The 22,684-nt window shown below is 33.5% G+C and overlaps 2 protein-coding genes across 3 annotated transcripts in view; one reads left to right on the top strand and one right to left on the bottom strand.

The window, feature by feature from the left end:
* Nucleotides 1-12,608, bottom strand: part of LOC136029865 (U6 snRNA-associated Sm-like protein LSm4) — a 43,133-nt gene extending 30,525 nt beyond the window's left edge. The window contains exons 1-2 of one of the 2 annotated variants that reach the window (XM_065708326.1): nucleotides 12,494-12,571; nucleotides 868-2,711 (exon numbers count right to left, since the gene is read on the bottom strand). In XM_065708326.1, coding sequence (XP_065564398.1) covers nucleotides 915-2,711; nucleotides 12,494-12,496 — 1,800 coding nt within the window. In that variant the 5' untranslated portion in view covers nucleotides 12,497-12,571 and the 3' untranslated portion in view covers nucleotides 868-914. Of the gene's footprint in view, nucleotides 1-867; nucleotides 2,712-12,493 lie in introns of those variants that run through there. The other variant, XM_065708327.1, reaches the window with a different exon arrangement.
* A 3-nt stretch (nucleotides 12,609-12,611) lies between these two features.
* The window catches only part of LOC136029866 (uncharacterized), a 33,197-nt gene continuing 23,124 nt past the window's right edge, over nucleotides 12,612-22,684 (top strand). The window contains exons 1-2 of the mRNA XM_065708328.1: nucleotides 12,612-12,668; nucleotides 18,789-18,839. Coding sequence (XP_065564400.1) covers nucleotides 12,656-12,668; nucleotides 18,789-18,839 — 64 coding nt within the window. The 5' untranslated portion in view covers nucleotides 12,612-12,655. The remainder of the gene's footprint in view (nucleotides 12,669-18,788; nucleotides 18,840-22,684) is intronic.

Genomic DNA, 22,684 nt, shown 5'->3' on the forward strand with positions numbered 1-22,684 from the left:
TAAAGAGCGGGGCGTTGAGGAGGTAAAGCCCCATTCACATACGGAGTAATTTCTGTTCGTTTTAAGTTTTAATGTTGCTCCTTACTTGCATTTAAAAAAACTTGTTTTTTTATTTAATTTCCCGATAAATCCCAATAAAGAGGTATAATTTTTACGCGGAGTTTCTGATAAATGACAAGCATGATGAAGTTTCCTGACAAATCCCAATAAAGAAGTATCATTTCTCCGCGGAGTTTCCCGATAAATGACAAGAATGATGAGGTTTCCTGATAAATCCCAATAAAGAGGTACAATTTCTACGCGGAGTTTCCTGATAAATGACATTGATTTAACATATACTTTTGAACAACACAACGTGTTATGTCTGTTGAGAAAATTTGTTCGGCCAAAAAAAAAGAAAAAAAAAAGAAAGCCGAACGAATGTAAAAAAAATGTTCTTTCAACAACTATATATTCATACATCTACATAATGTAATAACTTAAAATTAATCAGCAAATAAGCCACACGTTTTTATAAAATAAACAGTAATATACTAGTCAGTACCATGACAAGTAAAAAATTACAGTATTTTTACAGGTATCCTGGCAAATAGATTCCGGAAGCAACTAAAAACACAAAAAATTTTTTAGTAGGTTTCGGTAATAAGAAATTCAAAAAAAAAAACAGAAAAAGACCTCAAGCTATTCGGGCATACAAGCTATATTTAATCCCCCCCCCCCTTCAAAAAATATTTAATTTCCCCTATATAAATATTGTCCCAAAAATACACTTTTCAGGAGTTTTTCAATTCTGCTTCTTTGGAGAAGTACCCTCCCCATTTATTAGGTTTAAAGCCATGCACACCTTTATACTATAGTATACAGACATTATTAAAACATTTCAATCTATTATTTTCTTTCTAGACACAAAATTTTTAATTAATATCAGATGCACTGATTTCCTGACTACTTCCAAGTCTCCGGATTAGATACATCACTATTTCTTCAGCTTTTAGTCCATATTCTGAGGGCCAACCGGCAACATCACCGAAATCTTTAACTAAAGAAAGCAAGACTGGCACATCCTTAAAATCAAAAACATCCCCAATTCTAGTATTCACCCCTTCAATCTTTTTAATAAGATTCTGACACTGATGAAGTAATGCCTTTGGATTAATACTATTATTGCATTCTTTACATATTGATGTCCTTGAGTCCTGCTTTATTCGGAGTCCAAGTTTGTAACAAGAAGGACAACAGAAAAGCCTTCTCTGAGTGAAGGATTTCAAATTCAGATTTTGAACTATTTTGACATCTGGATCTTTCGTACAAACAGCACATTCACAAAAAAACTGGAAGTCGCGTTGTAGTTCCTTTCTCCGTTCATCTTTTGGCACAGCTGGGTATCTTGGTCCATAACAAAATGCAACTTCATCTCCAGCTTTTATAGGTCGTTTTGCAACTAAAATCACATTATTTCGTAGAAAATAGTTGAAGACGTTTGGGTCACATGAGTGATTAATCAGATTGAACGTGTTGTACATACCTACAGCAACGTCATACATCTCTTCCTCTGGATCATGGCTTAGAAATTTATCAACTGTCAATTTATTAAAACGAATGGACCTTAAGAACTGCATAATTAGAGGTGCAACATGTATTTCATCATTGTCTTTGAGAAAATTAACTTTTTTCAGAACATCAGTTAAAAACTTTGAGGTGATAACAATTCTTGCTTCCTCTGTTCTTTCTTTAAATTCAGGATGATATTCAGCTTCCAAGATGGCCGAATATACGCCATCTTTTAAGGCATTCATGACTCGATCTGGGCTATAGCGTGTCATAAGCCTTAATCCAATGAACGCATCTTTTCCTAAGCCACTATCAAACAGTAAATCCAGCAGTTGACATTCGTAACTATGAAATGTGGCTGAATTTTTACAATTCTCGGAACAAAATGCTATTTTGGCGCAAAGATCACACGGGACTGCTCTTTCAATTAAAGAACTACAATAGTGGCAAGTTATACGATAAAGGCTTCGTATTTGGACAAGCACAAAGGGTTCTTCCACTAAAATGATTTCACCAACAGGGATATCCTCTTTTGCAATTAGATACCGTCCAGCTTTTTCAGAAACTTGAACTTGTACCTTATCACTTAATGCAGGACACATTAAGTTTGCTCTAGTTACCTTTGGGTCCTCATACTTATCAAAGCTTTTCTTTATAGGTTTCCTTGCTGAAATTACTTTTAAACACATTTCTTTTCTTAATAGAAGTTTGTCAAGTTTATCCTCAGGATAATCTTCTTTTATTGCAGCTTCAATATCCAGCAGGGCATACTCAAATTTTTCCAATTTGAAAAATACTGCGCTTCTATTGGCATAGCTAATTGCCAAAGTTTCAGACTTTTTAGGGGCATTTAATATACTCTGTTTATACAAGCCAAGGGCATCTTCATACGCACCTTTGGCAAAATAGCTATTTCCAATAGACTTGTATTGTTCAGCTTCTTCCAAGGACTTTTCTTGAAAAGACAGTTCAGGAACTGGATACCAAGCATCGTGACATTGCAAAAACCTCGTATACTGTTCTTTATTATCTTTGCATTGAACAAAAGTCTCAGCGTCTGATCCAAGGTTATTATACAATGATGAAATACACCCTCCTCCATATTTTTGCCACTCTTTACTATTTGTATTAAAGTCATCAAAATCTTCATGAAATGTTGCCTGAAAGATGAATCCACGAAAGTCACGACTGTATTTCGAAGCAATGCAACAACATACACTCAAACATAGGAACACAGCATTACAAATATTGACCAAAAGCATTCTAAATAGAATTTTACAGAACTATAGGCTGGATCACGCCAACAATCAAAACAAAAGAAGAATACATTCTCCAAACACCTTAAACCCCCCCTCTGAAAATTTTGCAAAACCGATATAAAATGTAGGCAGAAATGTCGATACTAGGATTAGAGACACAGATAGTTTTTTTCTCCTTGATGCTTTTTAGATTGTGAATTTGGATATATTGTTTTTGTAATTAAGCTAGGTCTGTTTTGCGGAATGGGCAAAGAAGACTCAATTGCATTTTGACCTTATGATAATAGAATAAAACAGCATGAGACACCTTCTGGACATGACTGTGTCCATCTATTGTTTGAATTAGACTAGTTTTTTTTTCAAATAGGAAAAACTGAAGCAATTGCATTTTCACCTTACTAGGTAAGTATTGGACCAAAATAAAGATCACTTTTCTTATTATTTATTATAATAAAATTTATTATAAGGCATTTTAAGAAAGTTGAAGTATATTTTTCCAAGCGATATTTTAAGAACACTGTATTATTCCTTAATTCATCCTTATCTGCTATATTGTGGTAATGTTTGGGGTATTACATTTCCTTCTCATCTCCATCATATTCGAGTTTTGCATAATAAAGCACTTCGAGTGTTATGTGGTGTAGCTTTTAAGGACTCAGCACAAAAGAGGTATATAGATTGCAAAATCTTGCATTTAGAAGGACTTATTACTTTTTATCGAAGCCTGTCTATACATAAATATTTTCAAAATTGTTTACCAATATGTTTTAAAAGTATGTTTGAATTAGGAAGTGATATTCATACACATTCTACAAGACAGTCCGATATAATTCGTCGTCCGCTTGCTATTACCCGTAGATCTCAGTTTTCTATTCGGCATCTAGGACCTCATGCATGGAATTGTTTTATCTACGACTTTGAGAAAAATTCATAGTTTTCTTGAATTTCGGCGGGAATTAAAGCTATTTTGCCTTAATATTTTTGGTTTTGATAGTTGAGTGGACCTCAAGTGGAGCCAAGATGTTTGCTTTGTTTTAGGCAATACTGGTCAAGTGGTTTTAGTTTCTTTTTGTTTTGTCTTTTTTGAAGTGTAATTCCATATCGATTGAAATGCAGGGTAATTGAATTTTTTTCTTCTTCTTTTCTTTTCTTTTTTCTTTTCCTTTTCTTTTCTTTTTTGTTTTCTTCTTCTTTTTCGGATTGTTTTTATTTGTATGTGTATTGGGTTTGTAAGCCCAAACAAGCTTTGCTTCGGGCCATTTGCTTGTTTTGTTTTGTTATTTATATTAATAAACCCATCTTTCTCTCTCACTGATTTTTGGCTTGAACTAATGACCCATAAACATCAATGGTCAGGTCAAATCTTTTTAATAAATAAAATAATACTGAAATTTACTTGAAATAGCATCAAGCTCCATTTTCACACCAGCATCTAGTTCATTGCTTAGCAGTACTTAAAAACTGGAAAGCGAGTGAGAGATAGTAAAGAGTATGGAATATCGACTTATATAATCAAAGAATCTATAAGAATCTTTATTTTTCGTATGTATCTTGATTACACGTTAGCTTATTTTTCTTTAGTGGAACATTCCACAGCTACAAATGGGGAAACATGTAAAAATTCTTCTTAGAGGGGCATATATCTAAAAATGGGACACAATTTTTAAAGATGGGCAAAATATATGGAAAATACAATATATTGGAGGAAAACCTAAAGAAATCTCAAAATTCTAGAATTGCTTTCCTAGAGGTCCTAGTTTTCTTTCTTTGTCCCTGATTGTATATTAACATGTCAAATCTAAATTTGGCAATTTTAATAGGCCTGTTATACAAGAAAATATGCAATGATTACAAAAACTGTTCAAAAAGTTTATGTCAAAGAACTGTGAGTAAAGAGTGACTCATGCTTAGAAGCAATAAAAACTATACAAAACAGAGAATAATATATGCGAAAAAAATCAGTTTTTTTCATCATTCGAGAAGAGTAAATTTCATTAAGTTCAAAATTACCCATCAAAAGTTGTGGGTGCAAAAAAAATGCTAATTTAAAAAAAAGGGCAAAACATCTAAAAAAAAAGAGTGATTTTGAATGAAAATTACACCATCTGATTAAACATATCAGAGAACCTTATTACCAATATTTAAAATTTTCTTATATCTACAGTCATCTTGAGCTGATGGAAGGTAGCTGGGGAAAGATGATGACCAGTAAAATAGATGTTCTGAATCTCCAGCTCTTAAACTAGAAAACATAATCTCTTGAACTCTTTCACAGATTGTCCATCTTCAAGAAGGGTTGCCCCGCCCTCGCTGGTATTTAAACTTAGAATTCGAATAGAATTAAATTGTACTTAGAATCCATTAGAGCAGTTAAATACAAAGGCCAATAAAATAACCAGAAGAAACAGTTCATTTCAGCAAGAGCAGTTTAAGGCCCTACAATCTGGGTGGGGGGGGGGGGGTAAGGTGTGCCACATGAGTGTAAAAATATAAATAAAAAGAGCTGTCAGCTGTAAGAAAAACTGGGACTGCCCCGCCCCCTGCTAAGGCCAAAAACCGCCACCGCATTTAAGCATTAGAAATAAGAAAGTTTACTGCAAGAAAGTTACAAAATACAGTCCTCTAGGTTACAGTCCTTTGTTTGAGCTCCTCCTAATTATACCGCTGATGAAAATTAGCTTTCCTTTTGAGCACGTTTTTCATTATTAGTTTTTAAAATGGAAATTTAAAAACAAAAAAAAATGATTACTAGTCAACAAGTGTTTTAGAATGTTTTTTAATACCAATTTTATCACTTGATGTGGCTACCTAAAGTCTTGTGATTATTAATTTTGCATTCAATATATTATATATATATATATATATATATATATATATATATATATATATATATATATATATATATATATATATATATATATATATCCCAACTCTCCCAAAAGACACTTGACCCAGTCAGGATTTAAAATAAGAGATCCGAGTTACTAGGTCCTTCTAAATATGAAATTTTATTACGATCCAATCACTCCTTTGTAATTTAAAAATACCGCTTTTTTTAGTTTTTCAAAATTAACCCAACTCCCCCAAAGAGAGCAGGTCCTTTCCAGTTATGTCAATCATGTATCTAGGACTCGTGCTTATTTTTCTCCCTCCAACTCCCTCAATGTCACAAGATCTGGTCAGGATTTAAAATAAGAGCTCTGAGACACAATACCCTTCTAGATATTTAATTTCTTTAAGGTCTGATTGCCCGTTTGTAAGTTAAAAATACCTCGTTTTTTCTAATTCTTTTTCAAATTAACCGTCCCCCCACCACTCCCATGATGGTCGAATCGGGGAGACGACTATTTCTAATTTATTGTTGTTGGGTCCCTGATACACCTGTCAAATTTCATTGTCCTAGCTTATCTGGAAGTGTCTAAACTAGCAAAACCAGGACCGACAGACTGATAGACAGACCGACAGACTGATAGACAGACAGACCGACAGAATTTGCGATTGCTGTATGTCACTTTATTAATACCAAGTGACATAAAAAGACGCTGCGTTTACTTGTATCAGAAATTCGGTAATGTTGTTTTTCTAATGATTTCTGCTAAGCTTCAAACTTTTCGTTTTCTTTTTTAAGGTCTTTGAATTGTGTAAACCCTTGTTAAATTATATACAAATACTATTGCAATTACCAGTTGTTTGCTCTTTATGCAATTTAATGTCTTTTCATAGCGTATCTTCTCAAATATATTTGATTATTAAACCAAGTCCAATTTTTAAGAGTGATTTTACGAAATTTCAAATTTTTTGTTGTCTTTTTTAAGATTTTTGAATTGGTGTTATCCCTTGTTAAAATAGATTTAAATATTTTTTTTTTTAAATACCAGTTTTTTTGCTCTTTAAGCACTTTAATGTAAACTTCTCCATGCACAAAAATCTTCAATTTTTCCACAGAAGTGTGACATTGATGTTGCAATATTGATGTATATAAAAATGACATCACTCCATAGATTTCTTTTCTTCTAGAATTGAGGCTCTTAACAAATTTTCTAAAACTTCTGACCTATCTAGATTGTTGAATGTATATATATGTATAAATGTATATATATTTATATATGTATATATATGTATATATATATATATATATATATATATGTATATATATGTATATATATATATATATATATATATATATATATATATATATATATATATATATGTATATATATATATATATATATATATATATATATATATATATATATATATATATATATATATATATATATATTATTGAAACAAACTTCCAATTTTATTGAAACAAAGACATTGGGGTGAAACTAGAATTTTGGCATTATTTCAATGCTGATATTCAGATTGGAATCCATTTATTGCGGCTTTTTTTTAGAAGAGCAGCTTGTCTTTGGATACGTAGATTTAAGATGCTTAGGCACAGTAGATTTAACAGATTTTTAGAGGATTTAAGTCTTTACTGAAGATTTTAAACTTTTTTTTTGTCATATCTAATTATATTGAACAGTATTAAAAGGTCACACTTTCTCTTAATTCTTTTTTTTAATCATTATAGTTCCTGTCTATCTATTTTTATCTAGTTTTTGCTATTTGTACTTAGTGGTATTGTAGTTTGTTTTATTAATGTGCCAGGCTCTAACCCTTATGAGATTGACTATATTTTTTATACTCTGCATAGCAGGTGGAATGTTTTATTTTTATAAATTTTATTCAAATTAACAGCAGCTTACAAAGGCATTAACAGAATGAAAAAAATCTGACCCTTTTAATAAATTAAATATAAAAAAAAAACAAGTTTTTCCACCAAAAGTACAGAGCAGCATTAAAACTTAAAACGAATGGAAATTATTATGTATATGAGGGAGGTACCCCCCCTCCTACTTAATATCCTCATATAGGCCTATGTAATAATTTATGTTGTTTCAAGTTTAAACATTGTTCCTTACTTTTAGTTGAAAAAACTTATTTTTCTTACTTAATTGCTGATCATTCTTTAAATAGCACTGGTAAATCTGGCTTCCTCTCCAAAGGAAGAAGCTCCAGGCAATTGAATCCCAGAAAATTAGAAATAACATCTCCACATGTAAAATTTAGTCAACAAAGAGAAAGTATGATTAATAAAAAGAATTTTGTATTCTGGCAATTCCCCTAGTGCAGTTTCACTGAAAACTTCACTCCCCCCTGAAAATTTCAATTCTAATGGAAAATTATCCCTTTAGAGAATCCACCAAGCAGAAAATTCATCCTCCCCCACCTAAAAGAATATATGCATACTTCCCAATAACAAATGATATATGTATAAAATGGGCAAATTTCATAGGGACCTTTCCCCAGGGGCTTCAGGGGATCTCCATTCTTTTTGGTTTCCACGTTTTTGATGATTGGAGCTTGAAATCTCTAAGGTAGGATTCTCTGATATATTAAATCTGGTGTTGTGATTTTCATTAACATGTATTGACTTTAAGGGAGTGTTTCCTCTTTTTTTCCAAAATCAGGCAAATCTTCTCAGACTCATAGCCTTCAATGGGTAAAACTAAACTTGACAAATCTTATAGATTTTGAATCAGCACAATAAGCCAATTCTTTTGATGTATCTATTGATATCAAAATTCCACTTTTTAAAGTCTTGCTTACTATTTAGCTGTGTTGCTCCTTACTTACAGTTATTTACCACAAATTGCTTGAAAGGAGAAAAAAGGCCAAAAAGTACAGATACATCCTGTAAAAATAAGGCATTTTCAAAAGTCAGATGGGACTTGGTTTGGGCTAAAAACTTCTTTGCAGCACATGATGAATGCATCAGCGCATTGTTGTAATAGAAGAAGATTCCATAATGGAGCTTCCTTGAAGGCCTTTCAACTAATTCTGTTCTCAGTTTCTCCAAATCTTCTACACAATAGCATCAATAGCAGTTTTTATACCTTTAAAAGTCAGCTACAAGTACTGCTTCAGATTATACAAGAACAATTGTCATTACCTTGTTGACAGAAATTCTGTCTATTTCTTTTTGGCTTTTGCAACAGAATTCTGATTTTATTTTTTTACATAAAAAAATCAATATTCTCTGGCTTTTCCAGATTTTCTAACAGCAAGATAGCAGAATTCTTACTATATTAATTTAAAGGACTTGATTTGGTGTGATCAGAGTTCAACACTTTCAGCTGTCTGGGCTGCTATTGCACAAACTGGACAAGGCACTACTTCCATCAAAGCTGATTTCAACTAACTTGTTCATGTCTAATCTAAACTGACAATTTAACTAATAATTTCCTGATAATTTCCATTTTTCTAAACTGATAATTTTCAGAGTCTGATAATTTACTTTGCAAGACCTATACCAGGTAAGTCATTCACAGTGTTGAAATAAAAAAAAATCTATTTGATAGCCATAATAGAAATCGGCAACAAGAACAAGCTGTTCTTTTGAGGTAACATCACTCACAAGTTAACATCAACTCATCAACCAATATCAAATAACACTGCAATTTGCTCTATTCAAAATTGTGTTCCAAATGACAATACCTACACTATCAACAATATCATTTATCACTAGAGGAGATGTATATTTTGGACTATTAGAAGATCATTCAAAGTGCTCTCACAAATATGTGGCTCTGCAATCCATCATCAATTACAACAATACTGTGAATATCTCTTCATTTTCAAAACTCTTTGCAAGGAGATAACTTTTTTTTCACAAAGGCCCCATAGGGCTAGTTCATGAAAACCACAAAATAGAATATCCTGGCTAATTGGTTTTAACACTTCTTTGGTTTTAATATTCTATTTACAATCTTCAAAAATCAATTGCTGGTCAAATGGAATGCTTTTTCCTTCTTGTTTTTTTATAAACATTTTTCTACTAAAATACCATGAAACTCGAAGTCAATGACAGCATATTTAAGGTTATATGGCTTCAAAACTAGGCTTCCAAGCACCTGTTGTGAACCTTTACTGGTCTTTACAGATCTTCCAAATAGGAAGCAATGTTTATAGAATTCACCTTTTTGGTTGGGTTGAAAACCTACAATGGATAACTTTGGAACCATGTCTTTTGAAAACAATGATGTGTTGTCACTACACCTTCAACATTCTAGTTAACTACTTCAGGAAATTCATAATCTTTTCCTGCTTTCCAGTGCCTATACATCAAGTCCAGCTTTCAAGCATCAGAAATCTGGCTGTAGTTATCAGAGGACTCCAGACAAATGTCAAGCAAGGTGATTATGGATGCAGTGGCTGAGGTGACTTCTGAATGTTGGTCAATGTCATGAAACGGATTATTAGTGTTTTGGCTTAGAAGTTGTTCTAATGTCTTAGGCAAATTACCTTGAAATTTGATTTAATTTATAAATTTTTGAACTGAAAAATTTGAATATTTTTTAGAGGAATGCCAAATAGAAGATTTTTCAATCTGGTGACTATTAGGTGTTTTGTCTGGCTCTGTTAGTTGTGTTTTCTGTTTAAAATAGCCATAGGCCTTCCTCCTATCTCCTCTTCTCTTTCTACTAATCATATTTTTTTTTTTTACACAGGGATTTGGATGCCTTTTTCTCATATCATGACCAAAAAATAACCCAATTCATATTCTTGCATTTTATCAAAACTTAACAATATTTCATAGCCTTAAGTTACAAGATGGGTTTTCAACTCTTGTAACCTTCATTGCTAAATAATTGTAAGCCATGTTTCATATTTCATTTGACTCTTATGCTAATTCTAAGAGAAGATAGGATAGGCCAGATCCCCTGACTTCTCCCCCTTTCTAAATACACCAATGAGCAGAAGCACAAAAGGCTATGACTCATGCATTGAATCTAATGGACAAAAATTTGGTATGATACTTGGATAAACTTTAGTGAAATTGCACATCTTTTAGCAAACATTTTTCACTTTCTTTTAATTAAGAACATTTTTGTAAACCAAAAACTTATACTTACCACTAATGAAACTTAGGAGCAAACCTGGCCTAAAACTGTGCTCACTGGATTATGAACTAAACCCTATGCTATATTACAACATTAAGGGGGCTACATGCAGGGCCTCAAAAAGAGCTCTTGGGCATTCACTCTATTTTGCTATTCCTAGTCACATTTCACAAAATACTTCCCTCCCTCTTATGGTCCCATATATAACCTTAATCATATTTTCTTTGTTGTTTTCCATATTGTCAGGTAACGAGTAGCTTTTTTTTTTACTTGATGAAACTCAGTTCAGCTTCAGTGATTACAATAAAATTGTTCAAAAAAACATTGGAAATGAACAAAAAGTATGGATATCATTCATATCTATTTTTTATCCTAACTAAAGTGGTAAAGACAGAGCAGTTTACATTAATGACATACAAAGTAGTAGCCTGTACCATTTGATGCCTTTTTATGCTCTTTTTAAACATTTTAGTTGTTGTACTTGGAAAATTCCATTGTTAAGCCCTTTAGGACCCTCAAAGATTAACATTTTCCTTGTAATTTTGACTATACAAAAGGGTTTAGAACAATAATTCTTACTTCAGTACATCCAGAATAATTGCAGTTAACAGATTTCAACTACAACTCAAAAATATATTACCCTTAACCCCCCCCCCCTATGTGCAAATATAGCATGAATTATATATTTCCTCTGTCTTTTCTGGGTTGTGACTTGTGACTTTATCAGTCAATTCAATTTACAGGTACACAAGTATAAACAAGAGTGATGCTGAAAATTAAGGTATCGTTTTGTCAAAATTTTAATAGGTATAGACCTGTCATGTAGGCAAATTTCTGGCATCTCTAGAAGGAGGAGTGGAGGTGGGTACTTTAAAATACCTTCCCAGGATATACTTTAGCCTGTAGACCCATCCCTGAAAGTTTCACTTTCCTAACCATACCCCTTTCTGAGATAGCAAGAAGTCACTCAATAAGAATTTTACCAATGTATTTATCTCTTTATATAACTGTGTTAGTATGAATCTGGTTGAAACTGGTTTATGTATAGGCCGAAATTGAGTTGATGGTGACAAAATAAAGAATCAACAGGATGAAATTATGATTATAGGGATAGGTTTGTTTCTGAGCTATCTAAGTAGCCTACTTAGTTAATCGGCCAGGCCTAAAATTTGTTCACTTGGAGCATAATAAATCAATACCTGTGGATTACATAACATTAGCAAAAATCAAATAGTAGGCCTAAGTTTTTTAACCAATGTTTTAGGCCTAACTCTTTTACAAAGCAAAAAATAATAAAAAATGTATCCTCTTCAAGGGTCCATTCTGTGCCTAAAATTGAATTTCTGAGTAAACCAATAATTATATTTAGAAAGGGCATAAAAAAAGCCATCAAGTGGTAGGCTAGGTCTATGTTCATCTCATTTGTAGCATATGTCAGTAATGTAAATTATTCCATCTTTACCACTAAATTATGTTGCAAACTTCAAACTTACCATATTTTTTCAGTTCATAATCTTTAAAAGCCTTAAAAATCAAGATTCAGCAAGGGTAAGCTTGTTGAATAGCCTATAGGCCTAGGCTATGCCTAGAGCTGGATTGAGAAACACAATGTAACACAGGTTGTTTTCGTAAGAATGGAAGGTGGATATAAATTTAACAGCCATTCTATTGAAAAGAGACCCTATATTTTTTCAAGTGATATTCATAAAATGGATATACTGCATGACTTACCATTTTTAAGGCCCAAGTTACTCGAAAAATTCTGGAGCCAATTCAAATAGAACTTTGCAGACAATATTTTATGTAAATTAGTGCAGCCGAAGAATTTTTTCATAGAGAGCATTAGCTATTTCTGTCAGGTAACATAGAGGCGACATTTTCAAATTAAAAAAAATGAGCTTTAGAAGTCAGTATAGCCTACATGTTAATCCTACTCACCTTTATATAATTGATTAGCTCTTTAATATTATACGCTGTCTTAGTGATTCCCTTAGTTTTTCTTTGCACCAGTCTTACTAAAATTGATTTGTTAACTTAGGCTAGCATAAACGATTGCTTTTCAGAATTATTTTTTTTTGACATTTTTAAAGAAATGCTGTTGAGCAAAGGAAATTAATTCTTCACATTTAGAAATATGGTAAAATTCTAGTTAATTTACTTCTTGATATCTTAGAAAGGGTTTAGGTTAGGAAAATGAAACTTTCAGGGATGAGTCTACAGGCTAAAGTATGTCCCGGGAAGGTATTTTAAAGTACCCACTTCCACTTCTTCTCCCTCTAGAGGGCACAGAACTTTGCCTACGTGACATGTATATACCTATTGAAATTTTGACAAAACAACATTTACCTTAATTTTCAGTTACTAGTTGCTTTTTCTCTGCCTTTAGCTATGAAAATGCAATTCCTGTTATTTGAGCAGAATTTTGAGCCATATTAATGATTTTTTTCCAAAATTTAGGAAATGTAACTGCATATCTTTAAAACCTTATAAATTGGGATTGAGCAAAGTTGTGAAGCTGAAAACAATTTTGTTGTACTTCAATTAAGCAGAAGATCTATTTTGCAAGGTTTCATTTTTATAACACACATATGTTTAAAGTCATCAAAGGTCAGGGCCCTCAAGAGGGAGAAGGAGTAGAGGTAGTTGCTTCAAAATACTTTCCTGGGACATACTTTAGTCAGTAGATTTATCCCTAAAAGTTTCATTCTCCTAACCTAAACCCTTTCTGAGATAACAAGAAGTCAATTAACTAGAATTTTACCAGAAATATTTGTATTTAGATAGATCTCAGAAATTTCATACATGAAGCTTTTCCTTTTTTTAAGTAGGCTAGAATAGGTGCTAGGTCTAAATAAATGGTCCTCATTTATCAAAGACAAGTGTCAAATTTTTACCAGGCTTGATTAATTTTCTAACTAAAAATTACCATTTGATGGCACAGTGATGCTATTTTACTTGCTTTTGTTGACTTCAAACAGTTCAAAATAAACAAACACAATAGGTCTACTATAGGCCTAGGCCTGACAAAAAAGTAGGCTACTAATATATCCCTATTCAACACCACTGGTGTCATTTACTAGGAGTGATCTTCTTAGTGCTGTCTTAACCCTCATTTCAGGAGGTGTATCAAATCAGGAGCCCAGTCAGTATTTATAGCCGATTATCCTAATAGCCTAGCCTACAAGTGAAAAAAAAGTTGTGTAAACAAAAAATATTCAAATTTTTTTCAAAAAATGGGTATAGTCAAAGTGATAGAAGTGAAAATAATAAAAGCTTCTGGAGAATTAACTTATTGTTGCATCTCAAATAGATTGAACCTGATTACTTAAGCTAGAAAGAAGGTAGGCTTAGGTATCATTCAAGTCCAGACCACAAAAATGACTTTATTTCTATGGTGGAAAGTAAGATATGGCACCATATTATTGAGGAGGCTATGGAAATGAAGTTCTTTTCTGTTATGGTGGACAAAACCAGATATTAAAAAACTAAATACAAGCAGTTGATACACTAAAGAGCCAGATTTAAAGCTTTGATGCTTCTGGCCCACCTGTTTTTGACACTCCATATTTGTATTATAGAAGGGATGGTAAATTTTCCTTAAGAAAATAATCTTTATTTAATACATCAAACATTAACAATCTTTATTTTATTACAAAATTGTAGAATTTGTAAATCTCAAGTTGATTTAGCTCTTTAGTATGACCCAAGCGCCTGTAAATATAACAACATAAGCACATAACAAAACCAACACTAAACCAATAAGCATGCAAGCTTGGCAGGATGCTACTAAAATAAGATCACTTACAATAATTATTTGATAATCAAATATTTGTGCATTGGGGTATTAAGTAAATTAGATAATTAAACAAGGTATTGGTTGGAAATAAGTATTCATTGGTCAGATAGCATCACATAAATACATGTGTGTATTATACATTGTTTTGTAAGTAGGAGTTTCTATCTTCAAAGAGAATTGATAAAGCCTTCCTCTTTGCTTTATTTTATGTGAAGGTGTCTATGATGTCATTGTACATTATCTCTTGAGTCAGCTTTTCCTCAATAGAGAGCTGGGATAATGATGTCAATCTATTGTGGCTATTTGAAGATCTAAGTAGTTCTTCACCCAACAATGGGTGAAGAACTACCATTCTTAGGACAATGTCAATGTTTAGATATATGTCAACTGCATTAAAATGATGCAAAGCCCTGCTAACATCAGTTAGACTCATTTTTTTTTTCTTCATCAGTGTTTTTCACCAAGAAGGGTTTCAAATGTAAGCTTTCTTCTACAATCAATGGTTATAGAATTTTTATGATAAAAACTAAATAGCTCACTTGCATGCTTTCTAATTTCTGGGATGTCGATCTGCACAGCAGTGGAGTGCACCTGGCACTTTAACAGTAAAACACCTCAGTCCAGTTTTGTTAAGAAAAAAATTGCTCAGTGATTTGTTCCTCTGGCATTTTGCATCCATAGGACCAGGCTTAGTGGGCCTATTGGTAAATTCTGGCCTGATAGAGTAGGCTAAATATTTACATAATTTAGCTGGAAAGAAAGCAAATAATCTTTTCCAAATTCAATAATTGCTTCTGCAACAAGTTCTATTTTGAGCCCTTAATGAGGCCTTGAAAGGTAACTTTGTTATTTTATACAGCCTATAGTTTTTAGACAATGATGTTAATTGGAAATATGCATCAAAAACTAATTAGGTATGAAAATCAGCTGTTATTCAAGGCCTTAAACACCTATTTATAATTATTCAGTGTCCTGTTGCCAACAAAGAAAAAAAAAGACAGAACAGTTTGAATCCAGAGATGGTTAGGCTAGGATCAAAGGGGTCCAAACAGACTGAAAAGAAGACAAACAGTCCTGGTTGTGAGGTACTCCAAGCTATTGGTCAAGCTCTTCCATCCTTAACCATTAACAGGAAGTCCAAGTTTTGTACCTCAAAGGGGTAGATTAGTGGAACTTTTGACAAGCCACATGCCTGGCACAGTCAAATGCTAACACACACAGGGTGTCATGAATCTGGGGAGCTTACAGTAAAAGAAATTCCCATTTTACTTACAAATGAAAAATGAATTTGTCATGTATTATGGTGTCCCCAGCTTTAAGCAGCATGTCCTCACTTATCAGGATGGTGGCAAGGCCAATAAATGAGCAAATTATCTTAACTATGATGTTCCCAGCTTTAGGTGATGTGCCCTCACTGTTATGAATGGTGGTGAGGCTGATAAATGAGAAAACCATTACAGTCCACATCGGTTGGATGAAAAAGGTTTTTGGAGTATTCTTCCAGAATGTAAGATCAATGAAAGCAGAGACAACCTGACAAGTCATAGCTTAGGAATTGTACAAATATAAGGGAGATATGATTTGCCTTCTGAAACAAGGATCAGAGGTATCCTGTTCAAAGAGATATCGATAGCAGAATCAGATGAGAAGTACTATACCAATTTTTGAACTCTGAAGTACACTAAGGTTCTCGGCTTCACAGAGTGGGGCTTATGGTGAGTACTACAGCTCAACATGTGCTTCTTGTGTGGGACCCTATTAGCCCAAGAATTGCTGTCACCTGTTTAAAGTGTAGACTTTTCAATATTATTATCATTGCAGTATATTCTCCAACTTGTGAGGCTGCTGAAGCCTAGAAAGACCTATTCTACATGGAGCTTAAACAAATAATGAAGAGATGCCAAATGCAAGGCTAGCTCATAGCAGCAAGAGATAGGAATGGCCATGTTGGACCTATTAAACAATTAGTACATGACATCATTGGGTGCTACACATACAGACAGGAATGCAAAAACAGCAAGCAAACATCTAGTTTGCTCACAACCACAACCACAAATTTGTGGTTACAAACTCTTTTTTCCAACACAAAAGCGGGCAGGAAGAGCAGGAAGTGGTATGGTTGCTTCCAGAGCAGGAAGCAACCATACCCTTTTTGGAGCAAAGACCCTTCTTTGTCAATATGAAAAGGAAAGTGGCCCCAAAGAGAAGAATGAATCTCACAACACATATCAAATACTTAAAGAAGTTGAGTGTCTTCAGCACTATCAAAGATCAACAAGAGATTACCATAGCAGACTGTGGGCAAAAAGTGGAACAATGGGAAATACATTTTATTGACCTTCTAAATCTAATGTGATTGCACCAGTTGAGTTGGAAAACACTCTAACATGTGTCTCAAAAGAGCCTCACAACATGAACAAGTCTCTGTCAGACCTTGATGAAACCATCAAAGCCATCTGGAACTTCAAAAGACAAGTCTCCTGGTGAGGACAGCATTTCACCTGAGATTTACAAGGCTTCCCCCCAATTTGGTTTGCAAGCCAGCTGCTGCCAGACTTTCCCAAAAGATTTGAAAATCTCAGTCATCCTTTCCATTTACAAGTTTCAGTCCAATCCCTACAAGTTCTTCCCAAGATGTTGCAGATATATCATTTTGATAACCTGGATACATGGCTTCTTTTGATTAGCCTCTGCCCCTCCTCTCAGTTCATTCAAATTCGATGTCCCCTTAGCCCTCAAACACCGGAAAATTTTAATTCAGCCTATCTAGGCTGCTCCTAAGATAATGCAGATATGCTGTTTTGATAATCTTGGTACCAAGTTTAACAGGGTCTTATAATGCCAATAATTTATACAGACTGGAGACCATAATATACTCATGCACGCCACCCCCCTCCAACGCTCCTTGATAGTTTCAACTTGATAACCTAAGCTGTTCCCTGGATATTGTAGATATGCTGTTTTGGTCATCCAGCTAAACATTGTGTCTCTCCTTTTACCTTGCTTCTTAACCATGAAGGCATTGTATATCTGTTAGGCGCTTGTATCTCTGTCCTGCTCCTTAAGTCGAAATTTTTGGTCGTTTCACCCCCCCCCCTCATCCTTGAAATTTTCAGCTAGATATAGGTTGCTGTGCCTAAAACATTGCTGATGTAATATTTTGGTAACCAGATACCCAATAGTTTTTTTGTTTTTTTTCTTGCTACTTAGATATAAATAGATTATAATTTTCACGGGCGTTTATTATTTTATAAATTATAATTTTTATAAAAATAATTGTATGACTGTGTTTTCAAAAGTGCATGTCCACCTTTTTCTATTACAGTGAATATTTGAGACACAAATAATGTATATATGCACATAATGTATATATATATATATATATATATATATATATATATATATATATATATATATATATATATATATATATATATATATACATATATATATATATATATTATTTCTGTCTCAAATATTCACTATAATAGAAAAAGGTAGACATGCATTTTTGAAAGCACAGTCAAATAATTATTTGAATCTGTATTGTTGATGAATCTAAAGAGAGTCTTTTGAAAAATCTGACTTATTATCAAGCAAGTGTCATTTGAAGAATTTGCCTGAATGTTCAAATTGAATCATTTAGGTTAACAAAGATTGTTGTATCATTGTCTGACGTCAAAAAACATTATGCACTATTTCACAAATGCTGTTTAATTTCCATCAAAATTTGATTTTAAAGATGTCAGGGTATTGGTTAAAATACAGGGTTTTGTGTCTGTCCTTGATCTCTGAAATCCAGGACTCGCAAGCGGAGATATAAGAAAGCTTAGGTAAAACTACAGTAGCCATAGTTTTTTTTTTCAAATATACTTGTTTTGAAGGGCAACATTGATCTCTGGAAGGATTTTTAAGAGCATGTCTGTTGTTATCAGTTGAAAAAAGTAGGCTTCCAAGGCAGACAATACTAATGATTAAACTTGCTCATTTCTATACATATTTATAGAAATTACAAATATACATATTTATAAGGTGAAGCTTTGGCAGTCAAATTGAATGTACAACCTTTGTCTTCTCCAGATTTATAGTAATTTCAATGATAATTGGAGCAGATTAGAGTTAACAAGATTGAGCCCATGGTATAAAAAAAGCAGGTATAATTGTTTTTACCTGGTGTATGAACCATTTGTGTTAATGCAAAATTTGACTTAGTTTTTCTTGTGATTTTAGGTTCAAAAAGTTGGAATGAGTCATTAAGCTGGAAGAAATACAGGGATTATGGTATGCATATTTCTCCTATGCTCTTATAATTTTTTCATCTCTTATTTCTATTATTCTAATATGCTCATGTATGACAGTTCCAGAAAAGCTAAAAATAAGAAGAACAAATTTTTCTGTTTGAATGTATTCACAAATTTAAGAAAAACAGGAACTATAATAATCATAAATTTTCTACATAAACAGAAATTATTCAATTACAAAGGGGTACAGCCACCACTAGTAATTGCCAAGCTTTTTGTTATAGATAATTACCTAAAAGTAGCAAAAAATGTTTCCTCCTCAAAAGACTTAATTAGTAATAAAAAGAGATATAAACTAGGAAAATTCCATTATTAAAAAGGCAAGTTTCATAGCTATACTCTTCAACTAGACAGAACAGCAAAAAATGAAATTATTCAGCATAGGAGACTAGAATTATCATTAACTAAGTTACACTCTTTAACAAAGTGACTTTAAGGAATATCTTTTTCAAGTAATATAGTCTACTGAAAATGGCCATCTGGACATATAACTTCTAGATTGTAATTGTCAAACAGTTCGTGGTAACGATTGTCAAACAGTTTGTGGTAACGAACTGTAGTAAACGGCAACCAGGCTCAAAAGTAACCGAAACTCTAAAAAAATGGAATTTTGATACCAATAGCTACATCAAAAGAATCGCATTTTAATGCTGGTTTTAAATATATAAGTTTCATCAAGTTTAGTCTTACCCATCAAAAGTTACGAGCCTGAGAAAATTTGCGCTATTTTAGAAAATAGGGGTAAACGCCCCCTAAAAGTCATAGAATCTTAACGAAAATCACACCATCAGATTCAGCGTATCAGAGAACCCTACTGTAGAAGTTTCGAGCTCCTATCTACAAAAATGTGGAATTTTGCATTTTTTGCCAGAAGGCAGATCACGGATGCGTGTTTATTTTTTTATTTTTTTTTTTTTTATTTTTTTTTTTTTCCCAGGGGTGATCGTATCGACCCAGTTGTCCTAGAATGTTGCAAGAGGGCTCATTCTAACGGAAATGAAAAGTTCTAGTGCCCTTTTTAAGTGACCAAAAAAATTGGAGGGTACCTAGGCCCACTCCCACGCTAATTATTTTCCCAAAGTCTACGGATCAAAATTCTGAGATAGCCATTTTATTCAGCGTAGTCGAAAAACCTTATAACTATGTCTTTGGGGACGACTTACTCCCCCACAGTCCCCGTGGGAGGGGCAACAAGTTACAAACTTTGACCTGTGCTTACACATAGTAATGGTTATTGGGAAGTATACAGGCGTTTTCAGGAGGATTTTTTTGGTTTGGGGGAGGGGTTGAGAAGAGGGGGATATGCTGGGGGAACTTTCCTTCGAGAATTTGTAATGGGAGAAGAAAATTTCCATGAAGGGAGAGCAGGATTTACCAGCATTATTTAAAAAAAACAATTAAAAAATAAAAGTGAAAAAGGTTTTTCAGCTGGAAGTAAGGAACAGCAATAAAACTTAAAACAAACAGAAATTTTTACCCATATGAGGGGCTCACCTCCTTCTAATACCTCGCTCTTTACGCTAAAGTATTTTCAGTAATTTCAACTACTTATTCTACGGCTTTTGTGATTCAGGGGGTCATTCTTAATGAATTGGGATAAAATTTAAGCTTTAGTGTAAAGAGCGAGGTACTGACGATGGGGCGAATCCCCTCATATATGTAATAAAAACATGAGAATACAAAAGTTCTTTACGTAAGCTAATTTATAAGTTACGTAAATCTTTTACCAATAAAAAGATTCGTAAAAAATTAAAAGTTCTAGTTGCCTTTTTAATTAACCAAAAAATCGGGGGGCAACTAGGCTTCGTCCCCCGCTCTTTTTTTCTCAAAATCATTCGATCAAAATTATGAGAAAGCCATTGAGCCAAAAAAAAATATGCAAATTTCGTTTTGATTATTCCTCTGCGGAGAGCCAAAATCAAAACATGCATTGATTCAAAACGTTCAGAAATTAAATAAAAAAAAAAAGTTTTTTTAACTGAAAGTAAGGAGCGACATTAAAACTTAAAACGCACAGAAATTACTTCGTATATGAAAGAGGCTGCTTCCTCATCAACGCCCCGCTCTTTACGTTAAAGTTTTTTACTGTTTTAAAAAGAAGAATTGAGAGAAAGAGTCAAACTTTAGCGTAAAGAGCGGGGCGTTGATGAGGAAGCAGCCTCTTTCATATACGAAGTAATTTCTGTGCCTTTTAAGTTTTAATGTCGCTCCTTATTTTCAGTTAAAAAAACTTGTTTTTTTTTATTTAATATTAATATAAGGTTATCAGCGGGATGTAATTTTGAGCTTTTTTTCTTTTTTTGTCTTAAGACCTGAGTGTTTGATTTTTTTGTTTAATTTTTACTTTTGGTTCATGCTTCTAAAATGTTTTGCCTATAAATCGGTTTTCTATGCTTATGGAAGCTCTCCATGATGCTAACAAATGCTGTTCAGTGCTTTGTTATTTTCTTTCCAGTGCATTCGTTAACTTTTAAGTTTTTACCTATTAACTTTGAAAATGTATTTCATTAAGTTTGACATTTTCATGTTTAAATTTTTAACTTTGAAGGGTATTAACCAAGTGACATATAGCAGTTGCAAATTCTGTCAGTCTGTCGGTCTGTCTGTTGGTCCTGGTTTTGCTACTTTAGGCACTTCCAGGTAAGCTAGGGGTATTTGGCAGGCGTATCAGGGACCGAACTAGATTAAATAAGAAATAGTTGTTTTTCCGATTTGACCATCTGGGGGGGGGGGGTCCGTTAATTTGGAAAAAAATAGAAAAAATGAAGTATTTTTAACTTACGAATGGGTGATCGGATTTTAATGAAATTTGATATTTGGAAGGATATCATGTCTCAGAGCTGTTATTTTAAATCCCGACCGGATCTGGTGACATTGGGGGGGTGGGAATCTAAAATATTGGAAAACACTTAGAGTGGAGGGATCGGGATGAAACTTGGTGGGAAAAATAAGCACAAGTCCTAGAAACATGATTGACATAACCGGAACGGATTCGCTCATTTTGATTAGTTGGGGGGAGGGTTAATTCTGAAAAATTAGAAAAAAAATGACGTATTTTTAACTTACGAAGGAGTGTTCGGATCTTCATGAAACTTCATATTTAGAAGGACCTTGCAACTAAGATCTCTTATTTTAAATTTCAACCGGATCCAGCGTCATTGGCGGGGGGGGGGGCGAAATCTTAGAAAATACTTAAAGCAGAGATATCAGGATGAAACTGGATGGGAAGAATAAAAACCTGTCTAAGATACGTGACTGACATAACCAGACCGGATCTGCTCTCTTTTGTGGAGTTGGGGGAGGGGTAATTTTGAAAAATGAGGTATTTGTAACTTACGAAAGGGTGACCAGATCTTAATGAAATTTGATATTTAGAGGGAATTCATGTCTTAGAGCTCTTATTTCAAATCCCGACCAGATCTTTTGACATGGTGGGGGGAGCTGGAGGGGGAAATCTTGGAAAACACTTGGAGTGGAGGAATCGGGATGAAGCTTGGTGGATAGAATAAGCAAATGTCCTTGATACGTGATTGACGTAACCGTACTGGATTCGCTCTCTTTGGGGGAGTTGGGGGGAGGCGTTCAGTGATTTTGCGAGTTTGGTGCTTCTGGACGTGCTAGGACGATGAAAATTGGTAGGCGTGTCAGGGAGCTGCACAAATTGACTTGATAAAGTCGTTTTCCCAGATTCGACCATCTGGGGGGCTAAAGGGAGAGGAAAAATCAGAAAAAATGAGGTATTTATAACTTACGAGTTGGTGATCGGATCTTAATGAATTTTGATATTTAGAAGGACATCGTGACTCAGAGCTCTTATTTTAAATC

Source organism: Artemia franciscana, chromosome 8, assembly GCF_032884065.1.
Source record: "Artemia franciscana chromosome 8, ASM3288406v1, whole genome shotgun sequence".
Classification (NCBI taxonomy): domain Eukaryota; kingdom Metazoa; phylum Arthropoda; class Branchiopoda; order Anostraca; family Artemiidae; genus Artemia; species Artemia franciscana.